This window comes from Vipera ursinii, assembly GCF_947247035.1.
Source record: "Vipera ursinii genome assembly, chromosome: 10".
In the NCBI taxonomy this organism is placed as follows: Eukaryota; Metazoa; Chordata; class Lepidosauria; order Squamata; family Viperidae; genus Vipera; species Vipera ursinii.
In genome coordinates this window covers 7,713,734-7,739,182 of record NC_139520.1, presented here as the reverse complement: position 1 = coordinate 7,739,182, position 25,449 = coordinate 7,713,734, and the positions used below count along the sequence as shown (strand labels likewise).

Sequence of the window (25,449 nt, the reverse complement as noted above, 5' to 3'; positions counted from 1 at the left end):
AGACTATCCTGTTGCTTTCTTGGCAACAATCCAGAAATATATGGCCATCCTCTTTACACTAGGAAGAAAAGCATGCATAAAGACCTAAAAGAATAACACATCTTTGTCTTCTCAGGCTACATCTGGGTTTTTTTGGTTGTTGTTGGGGTGTTTTTTTGTGTGTGTGTTTTTTGGAGTTGTTCTTTCACCATGGCCAACTCAACACAGCCTACTTGCCACAGCCAACTTGCCATGGGACAACTCGGTGCAGGACAAGAGTTACGCTAATATCAAAGAAATGGTGGACGAGAATCATGAAAGAAAGGATGCAAGAGGAGGAACAAAATGAAATGTGAATGACAAAAACTGAAATAATTACCGATTTTTAAAATTAAATGGAATTGTTGAATTGTCCCACAGCGAGTTGGCCGTGATGAGTTGGCTGCGGTGAATTGTCCCACTCCAGCTCCGGGAGCCCTTTTGGTGGACAATAAGGGAAGGGAAGGCCCTGGCATCTGTTGGCTACAAGAGGTCACAGACTTACACAGAGTGCAATTGTTAGCTCCCCATAGCTATAGTTCTGTTTGGAGGTTTGCATATGTTCAAACTGTTTATCCCTTCCTTGCAAATTGAAACAGAGCCCATGGTTTCAGCTAAGTTTAGCATCAGGTGGAAAATATTGTCAGCAGATGCCCACCACCCTTTCTGCCCTAGCAGAATAAACAGATTGAGCCATCATTGCACAAAGTTTATTTCCCAAGACCTGATGGCAAAGGAGGGGGGGGACTGGTAAACCCCACCACTCAGGAGAAAAGCTACCAGTCTCTTGACATCATTTCAGACTTCCTGCTTTTGTAGTTGAGAGACATTTTCAGAAATCACTTTCTCCCAAAGCTGTTTCCCTTAGGACAGGGGTGTCACTCAATTTCATTGAGGGCCACATCAGCATTGTGGTTGCCCTCGGGGGGCCGGGTGGGTATGGCCAGGGTGGGTGTGGCCTACTGGGTGGGCGTGGCTGGAGTGCATATGGCCTACTGGGTGGGCGTGGCCAGCTCTACATCGTTGGCATCAAGGGTGCCTATGGGGGCCTGGGCAGGAGTGGGACAGATCTGAGGGTCTCTGGCAGAAGGAGGGTCTCTGGGCCAGGGCCAAGGCAGTGGGGGCCGTTCCCTCACTGTTTCCAGGATGGCTTCGCGGGCCACATGAAACCACTTCGCGGGCTGGATCTGGCCCCCGGGCCTTGTGTTTGACATGTCTGCCTTAGGGAAAAAACAGAGAGCTCTTGGGACATAGAAGGCCTGTACAATGCCAACTTATTAATAAATACAGATCGAGGATCACAGTAGGCTGAGGCATAAAGCTTTTCCTTAAGGCGGCATCTTCCTCTAGCACTATACTCATTATTCCACATGCCAGCTTGCAAACACTTCTTGCCTACTAGATGAAAAAGAAAGGCTTTAGTCTTCTGCAGGAGTTATACACCACTAGTTGAAATATTTTTCTCCAGTATCCAGCTAAGGGGAATGTGTTGTTTCTCCATATCGACGTCCTTGTTAGCAGCCTCCAGCTTTATAAAACCATCCAGCAGACTGCACAGGAGCATTGGAGATGGTCAGTTTATACGTCTTAACCTAGGGGAGGACATCCCTAGAGTGAGGTGAGTCTCCCACAGATTCCAAGGGTAGTCCCCCCCCCCCTGGAATCAAAGTAACTGCACACCAAACCAAGGTCATTTGGCTTAATGTGTGAATCCAGTCACAGGATCAAGGCATTCAGATCCTGGGAAACCCACCCTCCTTGAGGTCCAGTAAATAAACCGGTTGGGGAAGGATAAGAAGCAACGGATGGAAACTAACCAAGGAGAGAAGCAACCTAGAACTAAGAAGAAATTTCCTGACAGTGACAACAATTAACCAGTGGAACAACTTTGCCTCCAGAAGTTGTGAATGCTGCAACACTGGAAGTTTTTAAGAAGAGACTGGACAACCATTTGTCTGAAATGGTATAGGGTTTCCTGCCTGAGCTGGGGTTGGACTAGATGACCTCCAAGGTCCCTTCCAACTCTGTTATTTTAATCTATTTTGAAGGTTGCGTATGGCAGTGCAGAACAAAGTTTTAGCAGTGGTTTTTGAGACCCGGAAGCATGGGGAGAAAACAAGGCTTTCAAGCATCTTGTGTGAAAACTCATATGTTGTGTTGTGTTTGCTTAGAAAGAGCCCTCTCCCCTCCCTCAAGCTACAGAGTGAAAAGAGGAGGAGCTGGAAATCTCAGCCAGCTGCTCTCAGCCCAGCTCACTAGCTTTCTCGGCAGCATTGCTGGAAGCAGCTTAAAGTAAGCCCTCTCTCTATCTCCAAGGCTTGATGAACAGAGAGACTCCAGTTGACGATCTTGGCAACAACCAGAGGAAAGCAAGTCTTCAAGATGCCTAATCAGCTGCTGGGAACATTTGAATGAAACGCTTCTACTGATCACCATGGAGAAGATCTTTCAAGACAGAGCGAGCATATAGAACCCATCAGAGCTCCATCCAAGGGAGGAGAGGCTTTCATCAACAAACTTCCACAATTTGTAGGCAAAACACACAGGTCCATTGTTTTCCTGGAAACATCCCCCAAAGTGGGGCCACATCCCCTCAAGAGAGCCCCCATGGAGGAGGTAGACACCAATGTCACCTTTTGCACCACTGATATGGTTTTCAAGCAAGCCAATGCTTCTACGTGTTGGCCAAGCAAGACAGGAGCTGGACCAGAGACAGTGATTATTCCTGTGCTGTTTGGACTGATCTTTCTACTGGGGATGGTGGGGAACACACTGGTGCTGGTGGTGCTTGGCCGTCTCCCACCAGGTGGACGTCCCTCCCGCAGTGCCACCAACATTTTCATCCTCAACTTGAGCATTGCGGACTTCTCCTTCCTTCTCTTCTGTGTCCCATTCCAGGCCACCATTTACTCCCTGCCAGAGTGGATCTTTGGAGCCTTCTTCTGTAAGTGGGTGCACTATCTCGTCATGGCCACCATGCTTGTCAGCATCTTCACCTTGGTGGCCATGTCAGTGGACCGGTACATTGCTGTGGTGCATGCCAAGCGCTCCCTGTGCATTCGGAGCAAACGTAATGCCACTCTTGGGGTGGGGGCCATCTGGTTCCTCTCTCTCCTCTTTGCCATCCCAGTGGCTGAGCACCAGGAACTTTTAAGTGGGCACCAGCAGGCACCCAACAGCTCCTTCTGCTGGGAACACTGGCCTGGCAATCCGGGAGCCAAGCAGATGTACAAGGTGACCATCTTCGTGGTGGGTTATCTGCTACCTCTGGTGCTCATCACATGCTGCTACACCAAGGTGGGTACCAATGGGGCAAGAGGGGATGGAGATGGGAGGTAGGCATTTTCAAGTTGGCATATCTAGGCTCTCAGTTTAAGCCAGCCCTGCTCAATTCCAGGAGTTCTTTGTTTGCTAGAGAAAGATTTGGAGCACAATGGTAGACTTCTCCCAAGCATGCCCATAAGATACTCTGTTGTCATTCATTGATCCCTGAGAGTCCATACATGACTTGAACTAAGGGGAAAGCAAGGATGAGTTAAATCCTCTGGACATTTGACACAAAGAACCCACCTTCAAATCACTTTAGAATAGAATAACAGAGATGGAAGGGACACTGGAGGTCTGCTAGTCCAGCCTTCTGTTCAGGCAGGAAGCCCTATACCATTTCAGCCCTATACCATACCCTATACCATGGCTGTCCAATCTCTTCTTAAAAACCTCCAGTCTTGGAGCACCCACAACTTCTGAAGGCAAGCTATTCCACTGGTTAATTGTTCTCGTTGTTAGGAAGTTTCTCCTTAGTTCTAGGTTGCTTCTCTCCTTGACTAGTTTCCATCCATTGCTTCTTGTCCTGCCTTCAGGTGCTTTGGGCAATAGCTTGACTCCCTCTTCTCTGTGGCAGCCCCTGAGATATTGGAACAGTGCTATCATATCATCCCTAGTCCATCTTTTCATTAAACTAGACCTACCCAATTCTAGCAGCTGTTCTTTATATATTTTAGCTTCCAGTCCCCTGATACTCTTTCTTGCTCTTCTTTCACGTGGGGTCATCCCTTAAGCTAAGCCAGATCATTACTCATAACATTGGGCTTGAATTTAGTGCATCTCAGCTCTTGGGATTGTAAACTTATAGCTTGGTGTTGTCAGGACCCACCTCAATCCACATCTTAGGAAATAAGAACTCTTGGATGCAAGTTTAGTCCAAAAGGAAAATGTTTACTAGGATGGAATCGATTGTGGCAATACAAGACGGAATCTAACAAAGTTACATTTCAATCCTACATAAAGCATTCCCATTTCAGCCCCTCCCCTCATCCATTTGGTCAGATGTCAGGCCCTTCCGTGGGAAAGGGAACTCTCCTTGGTTTTATGGTTATTGCTTCCTTTTTTGTTCAAATGTTCCCTGTTGTTTGAAGATGCCTAAAGTCTATCCTCTCCCCCCCCCTTCGGAGAGATGGCAGAATCCCCAGAATAAGCACATTGTTCTACCTATACATTTATGAAATGTGATATAAATGGATTCTGACAGGTGTGCTGTGTGGCCCCAGCCAAAGTGGTTATTTCCAACTCTGTTTAAACTAAACTTGGGTATAGTATGATGTACAAATCCAATCATTAACACAGGCCATTCATCTATGCATATGAATGATAGATGACAGTAGGGGTTTCATATCCGCTGAATCTGGGAATTTCCACATGATATGAAATCTATTCTACCACTGAGCTACACCCTCACCTCACTCCAATGATCTTGCTAGCTTTGTGCTGAAAACTAGACAAATTTAGAAGTCTAAACTGACCTTGTTAGAACAGATAGGCAGCTTCTGAATCTAAATCCCATCTTTCCTTTCCTAAATGTCTTGCCAGAATTTCACCACTATGAGTCCTTCTTACATCTATGCCCACACATACACACCGAAGTAACAGAGTTAAAGCCAGTAAGAGCAAAGGAGACCTTTTCTTAGTTTTAAGATCCAGAATCATATTATTCAAGAAACAATTTTTAACTTTTAGAAACCCGAGGAAAGAAAACATATCCATAATCAGACGATAAGCAGACGATGGAGATGATGCTGTTTGATCGTGTGATGATCGTTTGATGAAATGCAAACCCATCCTTCTCATTTTACTGTAATTCCCTCTAATTGATTTTTCCCCCTTCTAGTGATCAAGGTTAATATTTAATTTGTGGAAATGGGTTGTTTTAGGCTAATACGGATGTTTGCTTGTCACCGTTCCAATTAGTCCTTGATAGAGGCCTCGTTTTCTCTAAATAGTGGAACATGTCTTTGCAAATGGTTGTAAGCCGTCTTCTGAGCAACATAAGTAACCAACCTCAGAGAGAGTGGGTTTCTCTTCCAGATCCTTGCTACTTCCTTGCTTAAGACATTTTTTAGTGCTAGTACAAGGGTCTTCAAACTTGGCCAGATATTCAGGCTTCTGGGAGTTGAAGTCCACAAGTCTTAAAGTTGCAAAGTTTGGAGACCAGTACTAGAAGAAAGGAAAAGAAATGAAACTTATTCCACTTTTCACTTACTTCCCTACCAGGTCTGTTTTTTTTGACCTGGCCGGTGTTGAAGAGCTGATATCAATCTTGAAAGGTTCTTCAAGTTTATCTTCTCTTAAACTAGCAGAATCAAGGTGGGGTTATTTTGAGTTTCTTTCTCACCTTTGCTTCTCCCTCTGGACTATGGAACTGTTTCTCCTTAATGCTTCTTAAGGTTGTCTCTCATTCCTTTTTGCAGTTGATGGCTTTGCTCTGGTCCTTCCTAAATACCCAGGGTTGCTGTTCTAAGGAAAATCTGCAGGGTAGACTATATGAGCGTTGTTCTTCCCTCCTGATGAAAGTTTGAATGTAAATCTAAGAAGTAACACCCAATTCTATCAATCTTCTCTGTAAGCCCAAGAGCACCTAACTATTTTATCAATTAGTTTCACTATCTTCAAACTGTAAAGCCTGTTTCCAAACAATGGTATTCAAACAATCCTATCTCTGAATATAACACAGCACACACTGTTGCTAGCTAGGTCAAAGGTCTTCTTGATGGGAGTTCTTGTCCATTTTCTCAAGGAAGTGCCTGGTATCCTCTTGTTCCAGGATACCATTGGTATTAAACTCCCATCAATTTTAAGCTGTTGGTTTATCTGGATTGTGGAGGCAGGGAAGCCTGCAAAGCTATCAAATCAGTATTCCATTAATGGAACCTGCAGTTGGCAAACCAAAAGTAAGAAGGAAGGAAGGGAGGGAGGGAGGGAGAAAGGAGAAGGGAAGGAGAAGGGAGGCAGGCAGGCAGGCAGGAATGAAGGAAAGAAAGAAAGAAGAGAGAGAGAGGAAGAGAGGGAGGAAGGGAAGGAGGAAGGGAGGGAGGGAGGGAGGGAGGGAGGGAGGGAGGGAGGGAGGAAGGAAGGAAGGAAGGAAGGAAGGAAGGAAGGAAGGAAGGAAGGAAGAAAAGAATAAAGGGAGGGAGGGAGAAAGGAGAAGGGAAGGAGAAGGCAGGCAGGCAGGCAGGCAGGCAGGAAGGAAGGAATGAAGGAAAGAAAGAAAGAAGAGAGAGGGAGGGAGGAAGGGAAGGAGGAAGGGAGGGAGGGAGGGAGGGAGGAAGGAAGAAAAGAATAAAGGGAGGGAGGGAGGAAGGAGAAGGGAAGGAGAAGGCAGGAAGGAAGGAAGGAAGGAAAGAAAGAGAGAGAGGAAGGGAGGGAGGAAGGGAAGGAGGAAGGGAGGGAGGGAGGGAGGAAGGAAAGAAAGAAGAGAGAGAGGAAGGGAGGGAGGAAGGGAAGGAGGAATGGAGGAATGGAGGGAGGGTTCCCTCCCACAGGAAACTAAGCTGGAACCCCCCCCCCCTTCCCCTCAAAAGGAAAAAGTAAATCAGTTTTGGAGCATTCAGCCACATGCCACTGAGAGAAATAAATCAGCTCAGTTTTCCAATGGCCAAGACTGTAACACCAACACTCCTGATTTGGTAATAGCTGCAGTGATGCCAGATGCATCGTGATAACGTTACATCCATCGTGTGGATTAGGTGTTTCCATAATGACATCGTTTGTGTCATTTGCTTGAGGACATCATGGCATGTAGGACCTCATTCCTTCCCTCCTTGCTTTCCCAGACCAGGGTTGCCTCTGTATCTAAAGGAAAGGGATGGTTTGGTCAAATGGCCTCTATGACAGCATAGCTGGCTGGGGAATTCTGGGAGTTGAAGTCCACGCATCTTCAAGTTCCTAAGGTTGGGAAACGCTGCTCTATGAATCCTTCTTTAGCAGAGGGCCATAAACTAAATGCAATAAACTTCCAATGCTCTTCCAACCTCACTAGTAACTTAGGAATTCAAATGTTTTCCTTCTGCGTCACCGCTTTGAGTGAGCCCGTCAGCAAGGGAGATAATAAATGCTATCATTAATAGATGCATTTTCTTTTAATTAACCGACATAAGTACTTTAGTCTCCTAGATCTAATGGTTAAGTACATCCATTGCTTGGTTACAGTAGGGCAGTAACTCTGTTTTCAAAAGGTTAAGCTAAATTTCGTTAGAGAACAGGATACACTTTTTCTCCTCTTAATAGTTTACTGATTTGTTTTTTTTTTTAAAAAAAGATAAAATATTGCCCACAGAATTAGACAATCTTACATAAATTGCGAGCTCCTGAAAATAAGTGCTCAACTGGTGTTTACAATAACAGTGGAAAAAAAGTTGCATATGGCAAGGGCCACTGATGCTGCCGATGTTGGCGGTATTCCTATAATATACTTAACAGGACCAATAGGTGGTTAATGGAAGAGAACCATCAAAAAGAAGTCAATTAACCTTAAATTAGATTCTTATATCTTGCCAAAATCCAGGCTCACTCAGGCACACGTTTAAATTGATTTGTGCTTAGATTGTAAGCCACCCTGAGTCTTTGGAGAAGAGCGGGATATAAATGGGATTAAAAAAATAAAATAAATGATTTTCATGTAGTCACCTTAATCATTTCTCGAGTCCCTTAGAGAACTTTCACAGCAAAAACAGTACTGGGGTAAAAAGAAGGACAATGGTCAGAACTCATGCATAGGACAAGGTTTCAAGACTTTTTCAGGATTTGAACATCTTTTAAATGTTTTGCCTTTCTGTTTTTTAAGATTGCTTCCTTTGAGTTCAACAATAGATGCCATTTCAAGGGGCAGTATTGTCTCTGTGCTGAAGTTTGGGAATAGACAGAATTGATACTGGACATTGACATAAACAAAAGCAAATTCTCCATATGGAGTATTGCTAAAGGTATCATATCTAGGCTACACAATCAAAGTTTTCTCTTTGCTACTAGCTAGTGTGGGGTTTTGCCCTGTCCAGATATGGTAGCACTGAAAAAGTAAGAAGGTTGCAAAAACTAGATATTTGAGGCATGGCATATCCATTTCAAAATAAGATGTAAAGATGTAAAATTTTCCACAAATGCTAATCAACATTTAGAAAAACATAAAATGTGGGGAAACCAGGCATACATGCAATAACTTTCACAGATATAAAAATATAAAGATATTTTAGTAAATGTAATCTATAAAAATTGCTTTGCTTATATATAAAAAAGTTTGGTGTGTGAAGTTTAAAAGTATATAGTTTATTGAGGCAGTTGTTATAAATGCATCCATTTAATTTACCAAAAGAAATATTTTCAATTTTAAAAACGGAGCTACAAGCTGCTAATTCTATAAAATGGGATCTCTCTCTCTCTCTCTCTCTCTCTCTCTCTCTCTCTCTCTCTCTCTCTCTCTCTCTCTCTCTCTCCTGTTCATTAAAAGACTACAGGCAAAAAAATTAAGAAAGCAACAAGATTATAGCAAAATGAAGGACTTTGCATTCTGGCTGTGGAATCCTGAAATCCCTCCATCTTAAAGTTGTCAAGTTTGAGAAACATTATTTTAAGTCCTTAAAAATTAACTAGTAGGAAATAATTCAAGACAACCCCCCCCCCAAATTTCTATTCTTGCTTAGATTCCACTCCATTTATGTAACCCTAAGTATCTTGCTGAGTCCTCAAACTACAACCATGGTTTTAATCTTGATTACCCAACCCCCAGTTGGGGTTCTGAAAACTTACTGAAAAATAAACTAATCAGATGAGTGAGTTCTCTACAGTGTGCTTGGCTAAAATGCTAGTAAAAAGGGTCTTGACCGGTGCGTCCAAACCCCACTTAGGGTAGTATCTCTTTTTATAGTATCCTTGCACCAAAGCCTTACACTGTTTTTCTTTGATATGTAAATTGGTTGGAAATAAAGCTTAAGCTTGAGAACACCTCTTCTGGATTTCAGTTTTTTTCCTCCACTTTGGCTTTTTTTTTTAAAATTCCATTTATATCCCGCCCTTCTCCGAAGACTCAGGGTGGCTTACAAGCTTAGCAGTAGCCTTCATTCTATGTATATGCCTGCTTATTAGGGCTTTCACATCCCCCCCCCAAGCGGCATTATTACATAGTCAGCTTAATTGCCCCCAACAATCTGGGTTCTCATTTTACCTACCTGGGAAGGATGGAAGGCTGAGTCAACCTTGAGCCTGGTGGGACTCGAACCTGCACTAATGGCAGGCAGCTGGTGTTACTTAAGGAGGCATTAGCCCACTGCTCCACCAAGGCTTGATGTTGTGTCTGGAAGGAGAAAGCAGCAGTATTCTTTCACAAGTCTACAATTTCATTTATTTTTTTTAAAAAAAAGAGCCATCCTTTTTCCATTCTACTGGTGACCTTGTGTAAAAAATAAATAACAGTTGGGTGGAGAGAGGCTTCCAGGTAAACTGAGCGTGGGTGAACAAGTCTGGAATTACAGTGCATAAAAAATGATCAGTGGTCCTCATTTACACAGGAGAAAGAAGGTCCTGCAGATCAGCTATTTGGTGTTATGGCCCATCAAGTCACCAATGTCTAAGAATTTAGTGCGGCATGTTGAGAAACGTAATACTAAGCATTTGGGTAAAAAGAAGGACATTGATGAAAACTCATGCAAGATTTTAGGATTCTTGGACCCAGGAATCTTTCAGGATTTGAACATCTTTTAAATGTTTTGTCTCTCTGGTTTTTCGGATCATTTTAATTTAAGTACAACCAACGGCCTCCTTGACTCCTATCAGCTGCATGGACAAGTCCCTGCAGTTGTCTTGGCAAAAGCTTGGAGGTGGTTCTATTCATTTCTTTGTTTATTTAAGTTATATCCCACCATCATTATTTTTATAAACAATTCAAGGCAGAGAACCTATTTGATACCCCTTTGTCCTCCGATTTTCCTCACGACAACCCTGCTTGGTGAGTTGGGCTGAGAGAGAAAGAGACTGATCCAAAATCAGCCAGCTGGCTTTTCATGGCTAGCTCTCATGAACTCACTTTCTCCTGGTGATTGGCCCAAGTCAACGAACCAGCTTTCATGGCTAAGGCAGAACTGGAGCATACGATCTCCTGGTTTCTTAGCTTGCTGCCTTCGCCATTAGACCAAGCTGGTTTGCCTAGGACAGGGGTCCCCACTCTTCAATCTGTGGACCGGCACTGGTCTGCAGGATGCCAAAAACTAGGCCGTGAAAACAAAGGAAGCCCCACCCGTGGGATGCAGGCAGCACACGACACCACATCCCCTCCTATCTGTGGGAAAAAACCACTCTCCCTGGTGCCCAAAAGGTTGGGGGCCTCTGGCCTAGGGCCAAGAAAGAGGGAGTGGCCCAAAGTCACCCACCTGGCCTCTGTGCTTAAACAGGGCTAACTCCTGTGGCCTCCTAGTTTCTAATCCAGCGCTTTTAACCCTTATACCAAGCTGGTTCTAGCAAAGTAGCCTTTACGGTCTGCAAGGGTCAAATCCAGGCAAGATCTCTTTGCTTGCGGTTGCTTCTCAGCAGCGGATCATTTAGGCCTAAACGGTATTAATTACCTGAATGCAGTTAATATCTGTTTTCACTGTGCTTCTTCAAATGTAAATAGCAGATTGGAGGTTGAGGAAGTCAGCGCTGAGGAGCAGGAGAGAGAGGGAGAAGGAGAAACCAACTTGTTTCTTTCTCATTTATACACCCAAAACCCTACTTTTTAAAAAAAAACGTTCACGATTTTAATGAGCAGCAAAATGCCCTGACAAACTCCATTTGGAAAGGTGACATAGAGCTAAGTTTGAAGTAATAGAGAGTAATCTTTTTTTTTCTTTTGCTTTTCAAGGCCAGCCTTCACTACAGAGGCCTCTTTTGCAAATGGAGGTAGGGAGAAGAATCCCTTTGCATAAACAAAACAGATGCAGGTTAATTAGCGCAATGTTATGTCAAACCTGAGTCACAGAAATACGATGCCTTTCAAAGAGGAGATAAAACAATTCCATTAAGATTAGTGGCTCTTGGCAGATGTAACCTCCCTGAAGCTGAACAGTGATCTAAGGTGAAGGCCATCAGCTTGTTAGATGGATTTACACAAAATGTTGAACTAATGTGGTCCAAGATTTAGTAGCTATATTTGCCCAGCTTCAAAATTTCCCTTCCCTTCCCTTCCCTTCCTTTCCCTTCCCTTCTCCTGTACAATTATCGTTTTAATTAAGCATTTAGTATATTGTGTAGTTTGCTGTAATGGATAATGCATCAGGCTACAAAACCAGGAGACCCTAAGACCATGGGCCAGTCACTTTCTTTCGGCTCTAGGAAGAATACAATGGCCAAACCCTTCCAACAAACCTTGCCAAGAAAACTGCAGGTCTAGTCCAGGCAATCTGTGAGAATCAGACATGACTGAACGAAAAAAAAGTATGTATGTTCCAGACAGCCTATGAACAGTTTGTTCATTGTTTCAGAAATATTTCCTTACCTAAACCAATAAACAGAATAACGATGAGCAGGCAAAAAAGTAGTCGCAGTGGGAACAACTTTTGACTTCCTGCTGGCTTCCCCAATGGTTTTGCTTGTGGGAAGGTGGCAGGGAGTGTCAGAAATCATGATCCCATGACCGTGGCTGACTGCAGTGGCATGGTGGGGCTGCAGGGTGGCATGGTAATGCTGCAATGGCCATAATTTTGTCAATACTGTAGAAGTGAACTGAAGATTCCTGAAATTTCAATCCCACAGAATTAATGAGCCCTGGATTTTGGACATGTTCTTTAAGCTAGTATCAGGCATGATGGATCAGGTCCACATGTAAAGGTCCAATTAAACTAATTTATTGCTATCCATGCCTATTCACAACAATATTCTTAACCAATCTGCTATGAATTAGATAAGGGTCAACAGAATTCAAGAGGGGTTGAAGTTTGTTCACTTCTGGCTATGTAGAGATTCTAGGTTGATTTGAAATATTGATAGCTTGGGTATAGGATGAAGATGAAGTTCGTTCTCCGAGTTTATGGAAAAATACCAATGCATCATACACGAACAAATAAACCCACATGCCTCAACTCCATAGGACAGACAGACAGACACTTTAGAATGCACAATCCACAGGAACACCAACAAAATACAAACCCAAAAATGCAACTCATTACAACAGAAATTTAATACCATCACCCCCGCAATCACAAGACGACAATTCAAAACCATGGATCAGAAATCTATCCAGCAGACCTTTATCTAGAAGGCAAGACAAGAAACAACGGATGAAAACTAATCAAGGAGAGAAGCAACCTGAAATTAAGGAGAAACTTCCAAACAGTGAAGATAATCAACCAGTGGAAAAGCTTGCCTTCAGAAATTGTGGGAGCTCCATCACTGGAGGTTTTTAAGAAGAGACTGGATAGCCGCTTGTCTGAAATGATATAGGGACTCCTGCTTGAGCAGGGGGCTGGACTAGAAGACCTCCAAGGTCCCTTCCAGCTCTATTCTGATTGATTGATGGTGAAAAGACCGTCCTCACACATGGCCTCAGTTTCAATCACAAAGATGCTGACCCCACTGAATTCCTCGCCAATCTCGAATCCATTCTAAAAACATGCAATCTGGACCAAGCAACACAAGAAGACATCAGACAAAGAATCATCTCCAGCGTGCAGTGCAACAGACGAAACGAAACTCTGAACCAAAAGGAGAGGCGAGTACTAAAGATATTGAAAAAGATCGCAAGCTCGGAGGACAAACCTTCACCCTCATTTTAGGTTGATCCCTCTTTCAACTCCACACACATACACACACACATACACACAAAGTTTCTGCTATTTCTTCCCCTACGTTAGTCCATCACAGCGACCTGTTTTTTTTTTTTAAATGGTTGCCCTATGAGGCTCCATTTTGCCCAGTTGAAGGTTACAGATAGACGAACGGACAGAAGAGTTCTAGTCATATAGAGACAACTATTATGTAGTGCAGTTTCTTAAACACACACACACACACACACACATGAGAGGCTATAAAAAAAAGCAAGGGGTTGCAATGATCTCATTTGAAGCCTGATCAAATTAAGGGGGAAGATTCATCATTCTCTTGCAAACTCCAGCAACGGGCTGAGGAAAACCGATATTTTCTGAAATGAGGTAACAATTTCTTTCACTCTTTCTTGTTGTAGGTTTTATATCACCTTCATAAAAAAGTGAAGAATATTTCCCGGAAGTCAGAAATATCAAAGAGAAAGGTAAATGCCCAACAGCAATTACTAAGCGTTGTAGACGAGGAAGATATTTTGTGTTTCACAAAAGTAATCAAAATGTGGTACGTCTGTTTCTATGAGAGATGATGCCCGTGGGAGGGGAGGGGGAGCTGGTGTGAAGGACAACAATGAGGTGGCAGTTTCCCAGAAAGGTGGGAACATATTCTAGAAAGAGGGAGGGGGAGAAAAGAGAGAGACCAGCCCAGAGATGGATAGGAGATAAAGAGGATTCAAATAGCCACTCCCTAGGATATATTCACTAGGGTAAGAGTAGTAAGCATTTAGCCTGGCAAGATTCTGTCTGTTACATGTAAGCATATAAAAAATTGAACCCTGGTTGAACCAAGTCTGATTTAGTGATTAAAGCACCAGAGCTGAAAGCAGAAGACCATGAGTTCAAGTCCTGCCTTAAGCCGTGAAAGCCAGCTGGGTGACTCTGGGCCAGTCCCTCTCTCTTGCGACAAAACCCACCTGACAGGATTGTTGTTGTAGGGAAAATAACAAGAGGAAGGCGTGTTGGCTATGTTTGCCACCTTGAGTTATTTGTAAAAATAATTAAAGCAGGATAGAAACAAACAAAACAAATCAATGCATAATTCCCTTTTTGGAAGCTGGTAGAACCGAATTACATATAAGAAACTCACGGAGGGGCAATACTATAACTAGCAATATTTTTTTTTCCTGAAAGCAAGCCAACAGTCTTGCAGGCATTTAAGGTTGAGGGTTTTCATGCTGTGCATATTTAAAATTTCTGCGAACTGCTGTTTTGCAGTTTCACAACCAATTAGCAAGATGACCATGTTTGATCAAAATTCTTAGCCCAGGTAAATGTGTTTCCAAACAAGGGGTTTTTTTTAATTAGTTTATCATCCTTTATTCACCAAATGTTACAAGAAAACCCAATGTTAATTTGAAATACTGCCATGAGGAAGATAAACATACAGCTATAAGTAATAGTAAAGTTCCAAATTATTTTTTTTTATTTTTAAAATTGCAGGGAGTTGAGTGGAGGACTTATTTGTTGGTTGCTTCAGACTAACAATTTTAGGAACTGAGAGCATCTTTTAATATGCATTGCGCTTGAAGGAATACATAAAAAAGATACAGAGCTTTGTTGGCATCTTTATATAATCTCTATCTTCACTTTTTAAACATGTATACTTTTCCCACAAATATTCCTGTTGGGTAAAAGGATCCTAAAAGCAGTTTTTGTACTTCTGAAAGCCATACAGGACTATCAGTAACCGTAGATAGATAGCTACAAACAGTTTTATTATTAAAATTACATGCAGATGCTGTTTCTTTGTCTCCCTTATCTTAATTTATCATTTTTCTTTTTAAAACTCTAATGAAGATGTGAGATGGCCTCACGAGACCGATGGTTCGTTAAGGTGCTTCCAAGTAAAAAGAGCAGCACGCAGGGATGCAATCAGATAAAGCTTTATTAACGATAGAGTAAAGAGAAAGAGTTCCCTGGCATGGAGGCATCCATGCCTGGATTGAGCTCATGGATCATTCCCACAAGAGAGCAAGCAAGCAGAGCGAGAGAGCATAAGAGAGAGCAGCCCCTGAGCAGAGGTTTTTATGGGGGTCCTCAGCCCCTCCCTTACCAATTAACTCTCTCCAATGGGGCTGCAGGGGCCGGGGACCCCTGACCCACCAGTGGGAGCAAAGATGCCTCTTTGATCCCATCTGATGACCTTTTTGGGAACTGCCATGGCTGACACAAAAACATCTAACAGAAGAATTATGGAGTACTTCAAAACTGGCTCTACCTTGTGGCCTTTTGTGAACTTGGTAATGGTACATGATACATTTTACTATATAGAGAGAATGTATGTTTACCCGGATTCTGTAGGTGAGGATAGTCTGTGGACCCAGGATTTGTAAGTTTGGCTTATGGCTTAGTATATGTGATCCAAACCGGTTGTGATTTATTCATAGTTGGGTAAATTATGCAGTTCATTGCATTGGATAGATTAAACAGAATGAGAATTTAAACGTGGTGGTCCTCTTTTCAAAGTATCTCATGCAGAGAAGGCCACCATCTTTTGTAGCTATCAGCTCTTCAAGATAGGCCAGTTCAGGAAACAGGCTCCACCAGGAGTATTGGAACTCAGTTTGTTTTTTGAAGGGTTTTATAACAGAACTTTGAAAGCCTGACAGAGGTTCTATCTCTCCCTTATAGCAAAAAGAATCAAGGTGAGGCAATCTTGAACTTCTTTCTCATTCCCTTCTCTCTTCTGGAGCTAAGCTAGTGGAGCTAAGGAATTCAACACCTAATAGGTGTTGAATTCCTTCCTCAAGACCATCCCTACAGTAGGGGAAGAAAACTTCAGGGAAAATGGAGATAGCGCTTAGACTTATATATCGCTTCATAGTGCTTTTACAGCCTTCTCTAAGTGGTTTACAGATTCAGTATATTTGCCCCAACAATCTGGGTCCTCATTTTACCGATCTCTGAAGGAGGGAAGGCTGAGTCCGCCTTGAGCTGGTTAGGATCAAACTGCTGGCAGTGAGCAGAGTCAGCCTGCAATACTGCATTCTAACCACTGTGCAACTATCTCTAAAGTGTTCACTTTCATTAAGGCTACTATTATCTGACATTCATTGCTAGTTGGATTTATCAGTGTTAGTTATATAGTGCAGGTAGTCCTTGACTTACAAACATTTGTTTAGCACCTGTTCAAAATTTCAACAGCGCTGAAAAAAGTGATTTACAAGTGGTCCTCACACTTATGACTGTTTTAGCATCCCCACAGTCATGTGGTCAGTTAACAAACATGTGATTCACTTATCAACCTTGACATACAATTCGGTGCGACTCACTTAACAACTGCCTTCCTTAGGCATGGAAATTCTAGTGTCAGTTGTAGTCATAAGTTGAGGACTACCTGTATTTTTTTTGGGGGGGGCAGAACTAGGACTACCAAGTCTGGGCTGCAACACTTTGACCAACCAGTAAGTGGCGGCAAAGGGTTAGAGATTTCTATATCTCTTTGCTGCCCTCTGGTGCTGATTCTAAGAAAGGGAGAGGATCCCACTTTCAACCAGTAGCCAAAACAAGGGACAAAAGCCACTTAGAAGTGGAGTGAATTTACTAGCAGCATGCAGAATTAGGAGGTTTTCCTTTCCTCTGTCTGTTGGAATGACAGTGAAATTCAAATAATCTAGTTCCTCGCGGAAGGAAGATGAAAATGTATGTTTTCAAAAGCAGAGACAGATCCCGTAGCTCAGGCAGATCCCATGCTCTGCATAAGGGAGATCTGAAGACTGACGCCCAGCATCTCTAGATAAGGCTGGAGGTGGGAAGCCCAGTTTGAAACCCAGGAGAACTCCAGGAGAGTGAACGCTCACCAACCATGTCCTAATGTTCAGATTCACTATGAGTTTGCCTACTGAGCTTCTCTTCAACAAAGGGAAGAGGACGTTGTGGTCTTTGGCCCAACGATCCTTATGACCACAGTTAACATTTCTTTTGCCAAGGAAGACAGTTGTTAAGAGAATCTTGCTCCATATGACGACCTTCCTCGCCACACTTGTTAAGTGAACCAGTGCAGTTGTTAAATTAGTAACATGGTTGTTAAGTGAATCTGGCTTCCCCATTGACTTTGTATGTTAGAAGGTTGCCAAAGGTGATCATGTGACCCGGGACACGGCAACCATCATAAATATGAGCCGGTTATCAAGTGTCCAGATTTTGATCATGTAACTGTGGGGATGCTGCAACGGTCAACGGTGTGAAAAAGGGTCATAGGTCAATAAACAAGTGGTTTTTAAGTCAAGGGCTACTTCTACCTCATCTGCAAAATGATGATTAGAGTGCACAGCAACAGCTGCCTTGAGTCGGTTTCTCATCAAGAACAAAATTATTGAAAGTCCGAAACACCCCTCAAAATGACCGAGGCAGGCGATAATTCCAAGGAGATCTCGTTCTTCTGGTCTGGATTCCTTCCGTGGCCAGGCATAATTTTTTTTTTAAAAAAAAGAAAAACAGGAAACTCAGGCACTCCTGCTATTTGAGGACTGATATAATTTAAAATAATTTACTCTTGTATATGTATGAGAGAGCAAATCGGTTTTCCATCAAAAGCAATTTTTTTTGGCTGAAATACTGTACTTTACTCTGGCCATTAGCTGTTTAGTTCCTGCTCCTATAATATTATGCTCAGCCATATGATAATTATATCATATTGATGGATATAAATGGGGCATAATGCTGGCTTTGTGCATTTAACTATAACAGATATAATTGTGACTAGATTGGCTCAGCAAAGTAGTTGCCTGTGGAGATTCTCAGTCCTCCAGGTCATGCTTGGCTTTCTTCATGAGGCAAGTGGGCTTTGTTTTTCCTTGAAGATGTTTCACTTCTCATCCAAGAAGCTTCTTCAGTTCTGATTGAATAGTGGAGTCATCTAATTCTTTCTGAGAGTCATTGATGCCACTGGGAGGTTTACCTGTGCCCTCGGGGTCACCCGAACCAGAGCGCAAAATGGATGTGGAACATCCATTCGCACAACACACTCCTTTCAGCAGTTCCAAGAAGGTGTTTGAAGATGTTTCACCTCTCATCCAAGAAGCTTCTTCGGTTCTGATTGAACGGTGGAGGATGGAAGGATGTGCATCCCTTGCAGTCATCTTGTCGTTAGCACTCTTTCTGAGAGTCATTGATGCCACCTGTGCCCTCGGGGTCACCTGAATCAGAGTTCAAAATGGATGTGGAACATCCATTCACACAACACATTCCTTTCAGCAGTTCCAAGAAGGTGTTTGAAGATGTTTCACCTCTCATCCAAGAAGCTTCTTCGGTTCTGATTGAACGGTGGAGGATGGAAGGATGTGCATCCCTTGCAGTCATCTTGTCGTTAGCACTCTTTCTGAGAGTCATTGATGCCACCTGTGCCCTCGGGGTCACCTGAATCAGAGTGCAAAATGGATGTGGAACATCCATTCACACAACACATTCCTTTCAGCAGTTCCAAGAAGGTGTTTGAAGATGTTTCACCTCTCATCCAAGAAGCTTCTTCGGTTCTGATTGAACGGTGGAGGATGGAAGGATTTGCATCCCTTGCAGTCATCTTGTCGTTAGCACTCTTTCTGAGAGTCATTGATGCCACCTGTGCCCTCGGGGTCACCTGAATCAGAGTGCAAAATGGATGTGGAACATCCATTCGCACAACACACTCCTTTCAGCGGTTCCAAGAAGGTGTCTGCCATTAGAGATCTTCACATTAAGGCCTCCTTCTTTCCCCATTCCAAGTGCCAAAAAAAAAATTAAGAAGCCAGTGAGAATTAGGTTTGTGGGTGTGTGTGTAACAGAAAAACAACAGTGCTCTTAGCTAATTGGAAAAGATGTTGGCTGGTGAATTTGGCAAGAAATATTTTTATCCCAATTGCTGCAGCACGAGGTCAGAGGTTTGCAGAGCTACTATTTGAACTGACAGCTTTCAAACCTGACTGGCTGTTTTTAGACCAACAACCTCATTCCCAGTGTTGTTTTATCTACAGGCTAGGGTCAGAGGTATTGTGGGGAAAAACCACATGATCCCTTTGGCTTGTGCGGGGACGAGAATGGGTCTGCAGGTCATGTTGAGTAGTAAAGCCTTTCCATGTTCTTTGGTTGAAATCACTCGGGCAGGAAGGGCTGACCAGGTTGAGGACAACAGTGCAAAGAAGAAGAAGGAAAGAAACAATCTTTTCTTCCAAAACCTCTTTTCTTTTTTGCATCTCCTCTCCCTCCCAAATAACAAACTGCAGGGAAGGAAACCATGTTTTCTTTCCCCAAAAGTTTAAATACATCATTGCAAGGGCTGAAGATAGAAACGTAGGCTGGCTGGCTCTTACGGAGTGCTTATATGCAGTGGTGGGACTCAGATATGTGAACAACCAGTTATCTGTGTGAATGCCACTTCCGGACGTCCATTCTGGGCCTGGGCAACAAAAAAGGAGCTACCAGTTTTGCCAAAGTGGTGCGAACTGGCTGAATCCCACCACTGCTTATATGGCATAAACAGATGGCCTCCTTGGACAATGCTGTCACCTTCCAGGGCACGATTGTGGCCTACGAATTCCAGATCAGACTCAAGGGACTTACAAACAAGGAAGGGATTTACAAACATGAGATAATGTTTGCCCTTTAGTCTAGTATTGCCTATTCTGGCTGGCAGTTTTATTTAAAGATTTTCAGGGACAGGAGGATCTTTCACAGGCATTCCCAAAAGGTTGAAATGGTGGCCAGAAGGAGTGAATGATTGGTCATAATTTGAGGCGTAATCACAGCGAACGCCAGCTGGGTTTGTCTGTTGGCCAAGATTACACTTTGATTTGGCCCAAGATGTTGCTGTGCCTTGATTCTCTTCCAAAGGGTGCCCTTTCTCCATCACCCCCCACCCTTCCTCTTTGTCATTTGTGTGGCAATTATTTAGTCAGAGTTACCAAAACAAATCTCAGGGCAGCGCCACTGAAAGCTGTTCAACAAATGACTCAGAGGTTCTGGGTTTTTTTTCCCCCTCCAACCAACCACCGAATGCATTCAGGATAAAATACTTTGCTTTCTGGACGTAACCAAGAGCCATGTAATTAGAGTATTTTCAATAGCACTTTAGTCCTGGAAGTGCTAATGTAGGGCTGGTAGCTCCGCGGTAAAGTTTGGGTGATGAATCAAATCAAGACCAGACCATAATTGTGAGCTCCCAGAAAGTAAGCAGTGCTAAAAAGGACAGTGCAGATAATAGCTTTCTATTGAACAGGGATGTTCAATTTCTCCCCTCTCCAAATTGTCAAGGGCTAGATGTGTGTAGCACATACGTGAGCCGCAAATGAGCTCACCACATTTTCATCTAACATACGACGCAAACGCAAATGGGGCGTGAGCTCCAAGCAGGCAATGGGGTTACTTAAATAAACCACAATTGGGTTCATCTAACTTTGCACAGTGTGGGTGAACGCAGTCAGTTCCATCTGAATGTATTGATAGTGCTCTTCCATCGTGCTCGAGCATAGCAACAGCCCTTAGACTTATATACCGCTTCACAGGGCTTTAGAGCCCTCTTGAAGTGGTTTGCAAAGTCAGCGCATTGCACCCAAAAAGGTGGGTCCTCATTTTACTAACCTTGGAAAATGGAAGGCTAAATCAACCTTGAGCCAGTCAGGATCAAACTCCAGATTGTGGACAGAGTTAGCCTGCAATACTGCACTGCGCCACTAGGACTCATTTTAGTAGTTTAGTTTGGAGCATTACTTAGCCCAGTAAGGAAAACTCTGTTTTTTTCTCTCTCTCTTAATAATCCTTTTGGTAGAAGTGTCCAGAAATGAAGAAGATAGGCTTATAATGGAGGAATTGGCAACATCGGAAAGCACCGTAGTTAGTCCTTGACTTTTTTTCACAACGGGGACCAGAATTACTGTTGCTAAGCAAGGCGATTGTTAAGTGTGTTGTGGCCAGTTTAGGATCTTTTTTGCCATATAGTACTGCAAGAGAGATTACAGCTTTTTGTCTCCCAGTTCGGGTGGAGGTTTACAGTAGTTTTGGCCACCATAAACACACGAGCACAAGGACACTCCACCCATTAATACCCTTATAAAGAACATGAAGCATGCAGGCATGTGCTGGCATTTTGGAAGATTGGTGAGGAGCTAGTGGCGCAATCCACTTTTTTTTCTTCTGCAAATATTAGGCACCCTAATAAAGAGGTTCAGTTTTCTGGAATCTCAAGTTGTTGACAAGATCTATCAGCAATACATCCTTAGATGTTGACAGCTAGGGTCCATGTCTTACTTTGAAATGGCCCTGATAGAGGATCGGCTTTCTCTGTTATGATCAAGCCACTAGTAAGATGTGCCCCACAACTATTTACAAGCATTATGTTTATCCACACTGACTCTTAAGAAAAGTATAAGAAGGTGGCAAAAGACGCCCAACATCTTGAATCTTGAGACAGATCTAAAAACCCAAGAAGAAAAGCTGCTGCACAACAGTAGACATCTCAGTTCAGCCGCTGCCATTTTGGAGCCTCTGGCAAGTTGAAGGGACATGGGTTGGTCTGTCTTTTTCACTGTATCTCTCTTAATATTTATTCAATTTTGGGTGTTCCACATTGGTTTGAGTCTACAGTCTCCAAATCCTAAAGAACCTACTGCCTTCAGATGTCCACCATGCCAACATGAGGTGTCGTATTTTCAAAACTTTGCCTTACAGCAAGATCCTCAATTCAGAGAAAGCCTTCAAGGTCTCTTTTTGTCTTTTTTTTTTTAGAATGGGGAAGCAGCTGTCTTGGTACTTGAATCCTCAGTCCAGGGAAAAATTACTGGTTTTTTTTTTAAAGTGTCTGAGGAACCAGACAGGAGTTTGAGTTTGTAGACCAGGGGTGTCAAACTCAATTTCATTGAGGGCCTCATCAGCATTGTGGTTGCCCTCAAGGGGCCGGGTGGGTATGGCCAGGGTGGGCGTGGCCTACTGGGTGGGTGTGGCTAGAGTGCATATGGCCTACAGGGTGGGCATGGCCAGCTCTACATCGTTCGCATCAAGGGTGCCTATGGGGGCCTGGGCTGGAGTGGGACAGATCTGAGGGTCTCTGGCAGAAGGAGGGTCTCTGGGCCAAGGCCAAGGCAGTGGGGGCCGTTCCTGTTTCCAGGATGGCTTCGCGGGCCACATGAAGCCACTTTGAGGGCCGGATCCGGCCCCTGGGCCTTGTGTTTGACATATCTGTTGTAGACTATCAAGGGCTCTTTAAAGTCAGCAGAAACTCATCAACCATTGAACAGAGGGAATGTGAACTCTCCAAGGTCCTGATAACTTACTTTAGAGTTCTGGTTAATAAATGGGCCCATTTGGGGGAAATCATGCGATACATTAAACCAGTGTTTCTGATATTCGGTAACTTTAAGATGTGTGGATTTCATTTCCCAGAATTCCCCAGTCAGCATCCTCTCCACACATCTTAAAGTTGCTGGGGAGGTTGAGAAATGTTGCATTAAACAATAAGCTGAACAGATTGGATTCACACCCAGAAGTAAAAAAAAGCTAACCCAAGTTATCAGTAATTGAACTTGTCACACTGTGAGAATCTGTCTGCCAGATGTGAAACCAACCTGCTTAAGCATGTTGTATGAACCCAATCTTAGTAAGTGACTGTCCATAACTGTTTTTATCCTACCTCATATTAATTCAGGGCTTTAAGGCTGTGGTACCCAACATTATCTCCTATTTTCCCTTAGTTTGATTTACGAGGGAGTGACTGGCCCAAAATCACCCAGTGAAATTCTTTGGTTGAGGGGGAATTAAAACTGGAGTCTCCCCAATTCTAATTCAACACCATTACTACTGCACAACACTCAAATTTTCTCTCTTTCTCTCTCTTTCTCTCTCTCTCTCTCTCTCTCTCTCTCTCTGTGTGTGTGTGTGTGTGTGTGTGTGAGAGAGAGAGAGAGAGAGAGAGAGAGAGAGAGGGAGGGAGGGAGGGAGGGAGGGAGGGAGGGAGGGAGAATGACACAGAGATTGTGATTTCTTGATGGCCTCACGTCAGGACTGTAAGCATTGCCAGGAATACAATTAAAACAGCAGAAGAACAATCAAAACAAATCCTGAAAGAAGAAAACCATGTTTGCTCAAAATGAAAATATTCAAGCTCATTCGAGGGATGAGATCATTTGCAAGATTAATCTCCAAATCCTCTGTAGTAGAAATAAAATTATGTTTGCTGTCAATCTGTCCCAAGCCCAGTTTAAGAACTTTCTTTTTAAAAAAAGTTAATTACCCCTTTGATAGCTGCTAGGTTGCAAATAGTTAAATGTTGGAAATCTGACTTTTGCCCATCGCTTGGCGTATAGTTAAACACAACTTGGCAATGTGGCATCTTTGTAAAAAAACAACAACGATGCTGCGCAAGCTGCAGTTCGCACAGTTTGTCTCTCCAAAATTTCTTCTCTTTCTTTCAGACGGCCCAGACCGTCCTGTTGGTTGTTGCCGTCTTCCTGATCTCCTGGCTCCCCCACCACATCATCACAATGTGGGCAGAATTTGGGCAGTTCCCCCTGAACAATATCTCCTTCACCTTCCGCATCATCTCCCATTGCTTGGCCTACGGGAATTCCTGCGTCAACCCCATCATCTATGCTTTCCTCTCTGAGAATTTCCGCAATGCCTGCCGTCAGGTCTTCACTTGCAAGTTCCTCCTTCAGCCAGCCCCTGCCGACAAGCTGGTGAGAGTTCGCATGGAGAATTTTTCCACTACTCACTCCACAACCAATGTGTGAAAGGGAAGCCGAAGCTCAAAGTAGTACGGGGAGAACAGCAAATGGGTGACTATACAAAAATGTTCAGAAATGGTTCATCTTGGAAAAGCTGGCCTGAGCAGGTCATCCGTTGCATTCACCAGGGTATTACCCAGCTCTCTTGTTCACCATGCTTATATTGCCCATCCACCATATTTACCATGGTGATATTATTCATGAGTCGTGTTCATCATAATTAAGTGACCCATGTCTCATATTTACCATGGCTATATGACCCACCTCTGATCTTCACCATGGTGATATTACCCATCCACCATGGGTAATATGTTCACCAGGGTTTGCCAGGGTTATGTTACCCATCTCTGATGTTCACCCTAGTTATATTACCCATTTATGAAGTTCAACCATGGTTATATTGCCCATCTCTCATCTTCACCATGGTTATATTACCTGTCCCATCATGCACACCCTGGTTATGTTACCCAGTCTTTGTTGCCACCACTTTGACTTTTTCAGCACTAGTCCATTCGTGGCTTAGGAGGGACAATGAGCTGTTTCTCATGATGCCGGAAGGGAAAGTTCCAATTTTCTGGAAGGTACGGATTTCTATTTGCCGCTTGCTACTGAAAAAGGCAGTGAAAAGGAGACGCAAGTACAGCAAGCTGTCTCAGTGTTGCTGCTACCAAGCCCTAACCCTTCATCTCGCAGGAAGCATTTCCATGTTTAGTGTGACAGTTGGTGCTGTGTGTGTAGATTTCAAGACGTTTGCGCCAAAGCAAAGACCCTCAGTGCATTATGCAAGGCTGCAGAATTTATCTTCCTCGGTAAAATTGATTTTACCCTTCTTAGTCATACAGTATGTGTTAATTTATTCTGCAGTCGTGGAAAGCAAAAGGATGGGCAATTGCATTTTTTTTTCTGACCATCTGAAATTATTTCGGCCATCTCTCTTTTCTCTGCCTGAATATTTTCAAGATTTCTTTGCAACCAGAAGATCTAGAAAGGTGAGGAGTATTGTAGGTTCAGGAATAGTGTAATCTCAAGATGACTTAAATTGGAAAAAGTACATTATAATATGTTGTTTTTATTATGAAAGAAAGACCCCTTTACTGCTTTCTAATTTGCAACTATCCTCTCTCTCTCTCTCTCCCTATTCATTGGAATATAAACAAAATATAGAGAAACACCCTCAATGAAAGACGCACTGCAGGGTACTCTGAAATTAGGAACTGCTGGAAATCTGTCAATTTAGGCAGCACAAAGGACACCATTTGAGGTTTCCCACACCAAATGCAGTCCCTCCGTGCCCTGAAAAGTGCTTTACCCAGTAGCCCTTCAAAAGCTGGGCAGTGGCTACTTTGAGCTGCCTCTAGATGCGTGGACCACAACTCCCAGAATCCTCCAGTTCAAATAATGCCTTTGTAGAGATCTCATAGAGCTGAGATTCACGTTATCTGCGGGAACATCCAGACTTGGAAAGGAAAGAAGACACGATTGGAGGGGATGGTACTAATTGGGTTATTTCATTTTAATTAACTGTCAAAGTCAATGAAATACAATGGTTTAGTTCCTGGGTCTGCCACCTTTTCAGGGAAGAATCCTTGGCACATCGCTGGAGGTCCACGAGGAGACCTTCTCTG

General features: G+C 43.3%; 1 protein-coding gene across 1 annotated transcript; it reads left to right on the top strand.

Annotated features, from left to right (window-relative positions):
- Positions 1 to 2,625: 2,625 nt before the first annotated feature.
- On the top strand, positions 2,626 to 23,830 carry LOC310644920 (galanin receptor type 1-like; the record flags this gene model as incomplete). The annotated part of the gene is made up of 3 exons (XM_083370256.1): positions 2,626 to 3,315; positions 13,496 to 13,561; positions 23,513 to 23,830. 3 exons carry the CDS (start codon positions 2,626 to 2,628, stop codon positions 23,828 to 23,830), a joined length of 1,074 nt encoding a protein of 357 aa, XP_083226382.1.
- Positions 23,831 to 25,449: the final 1,619 nt, after the last annotated feature.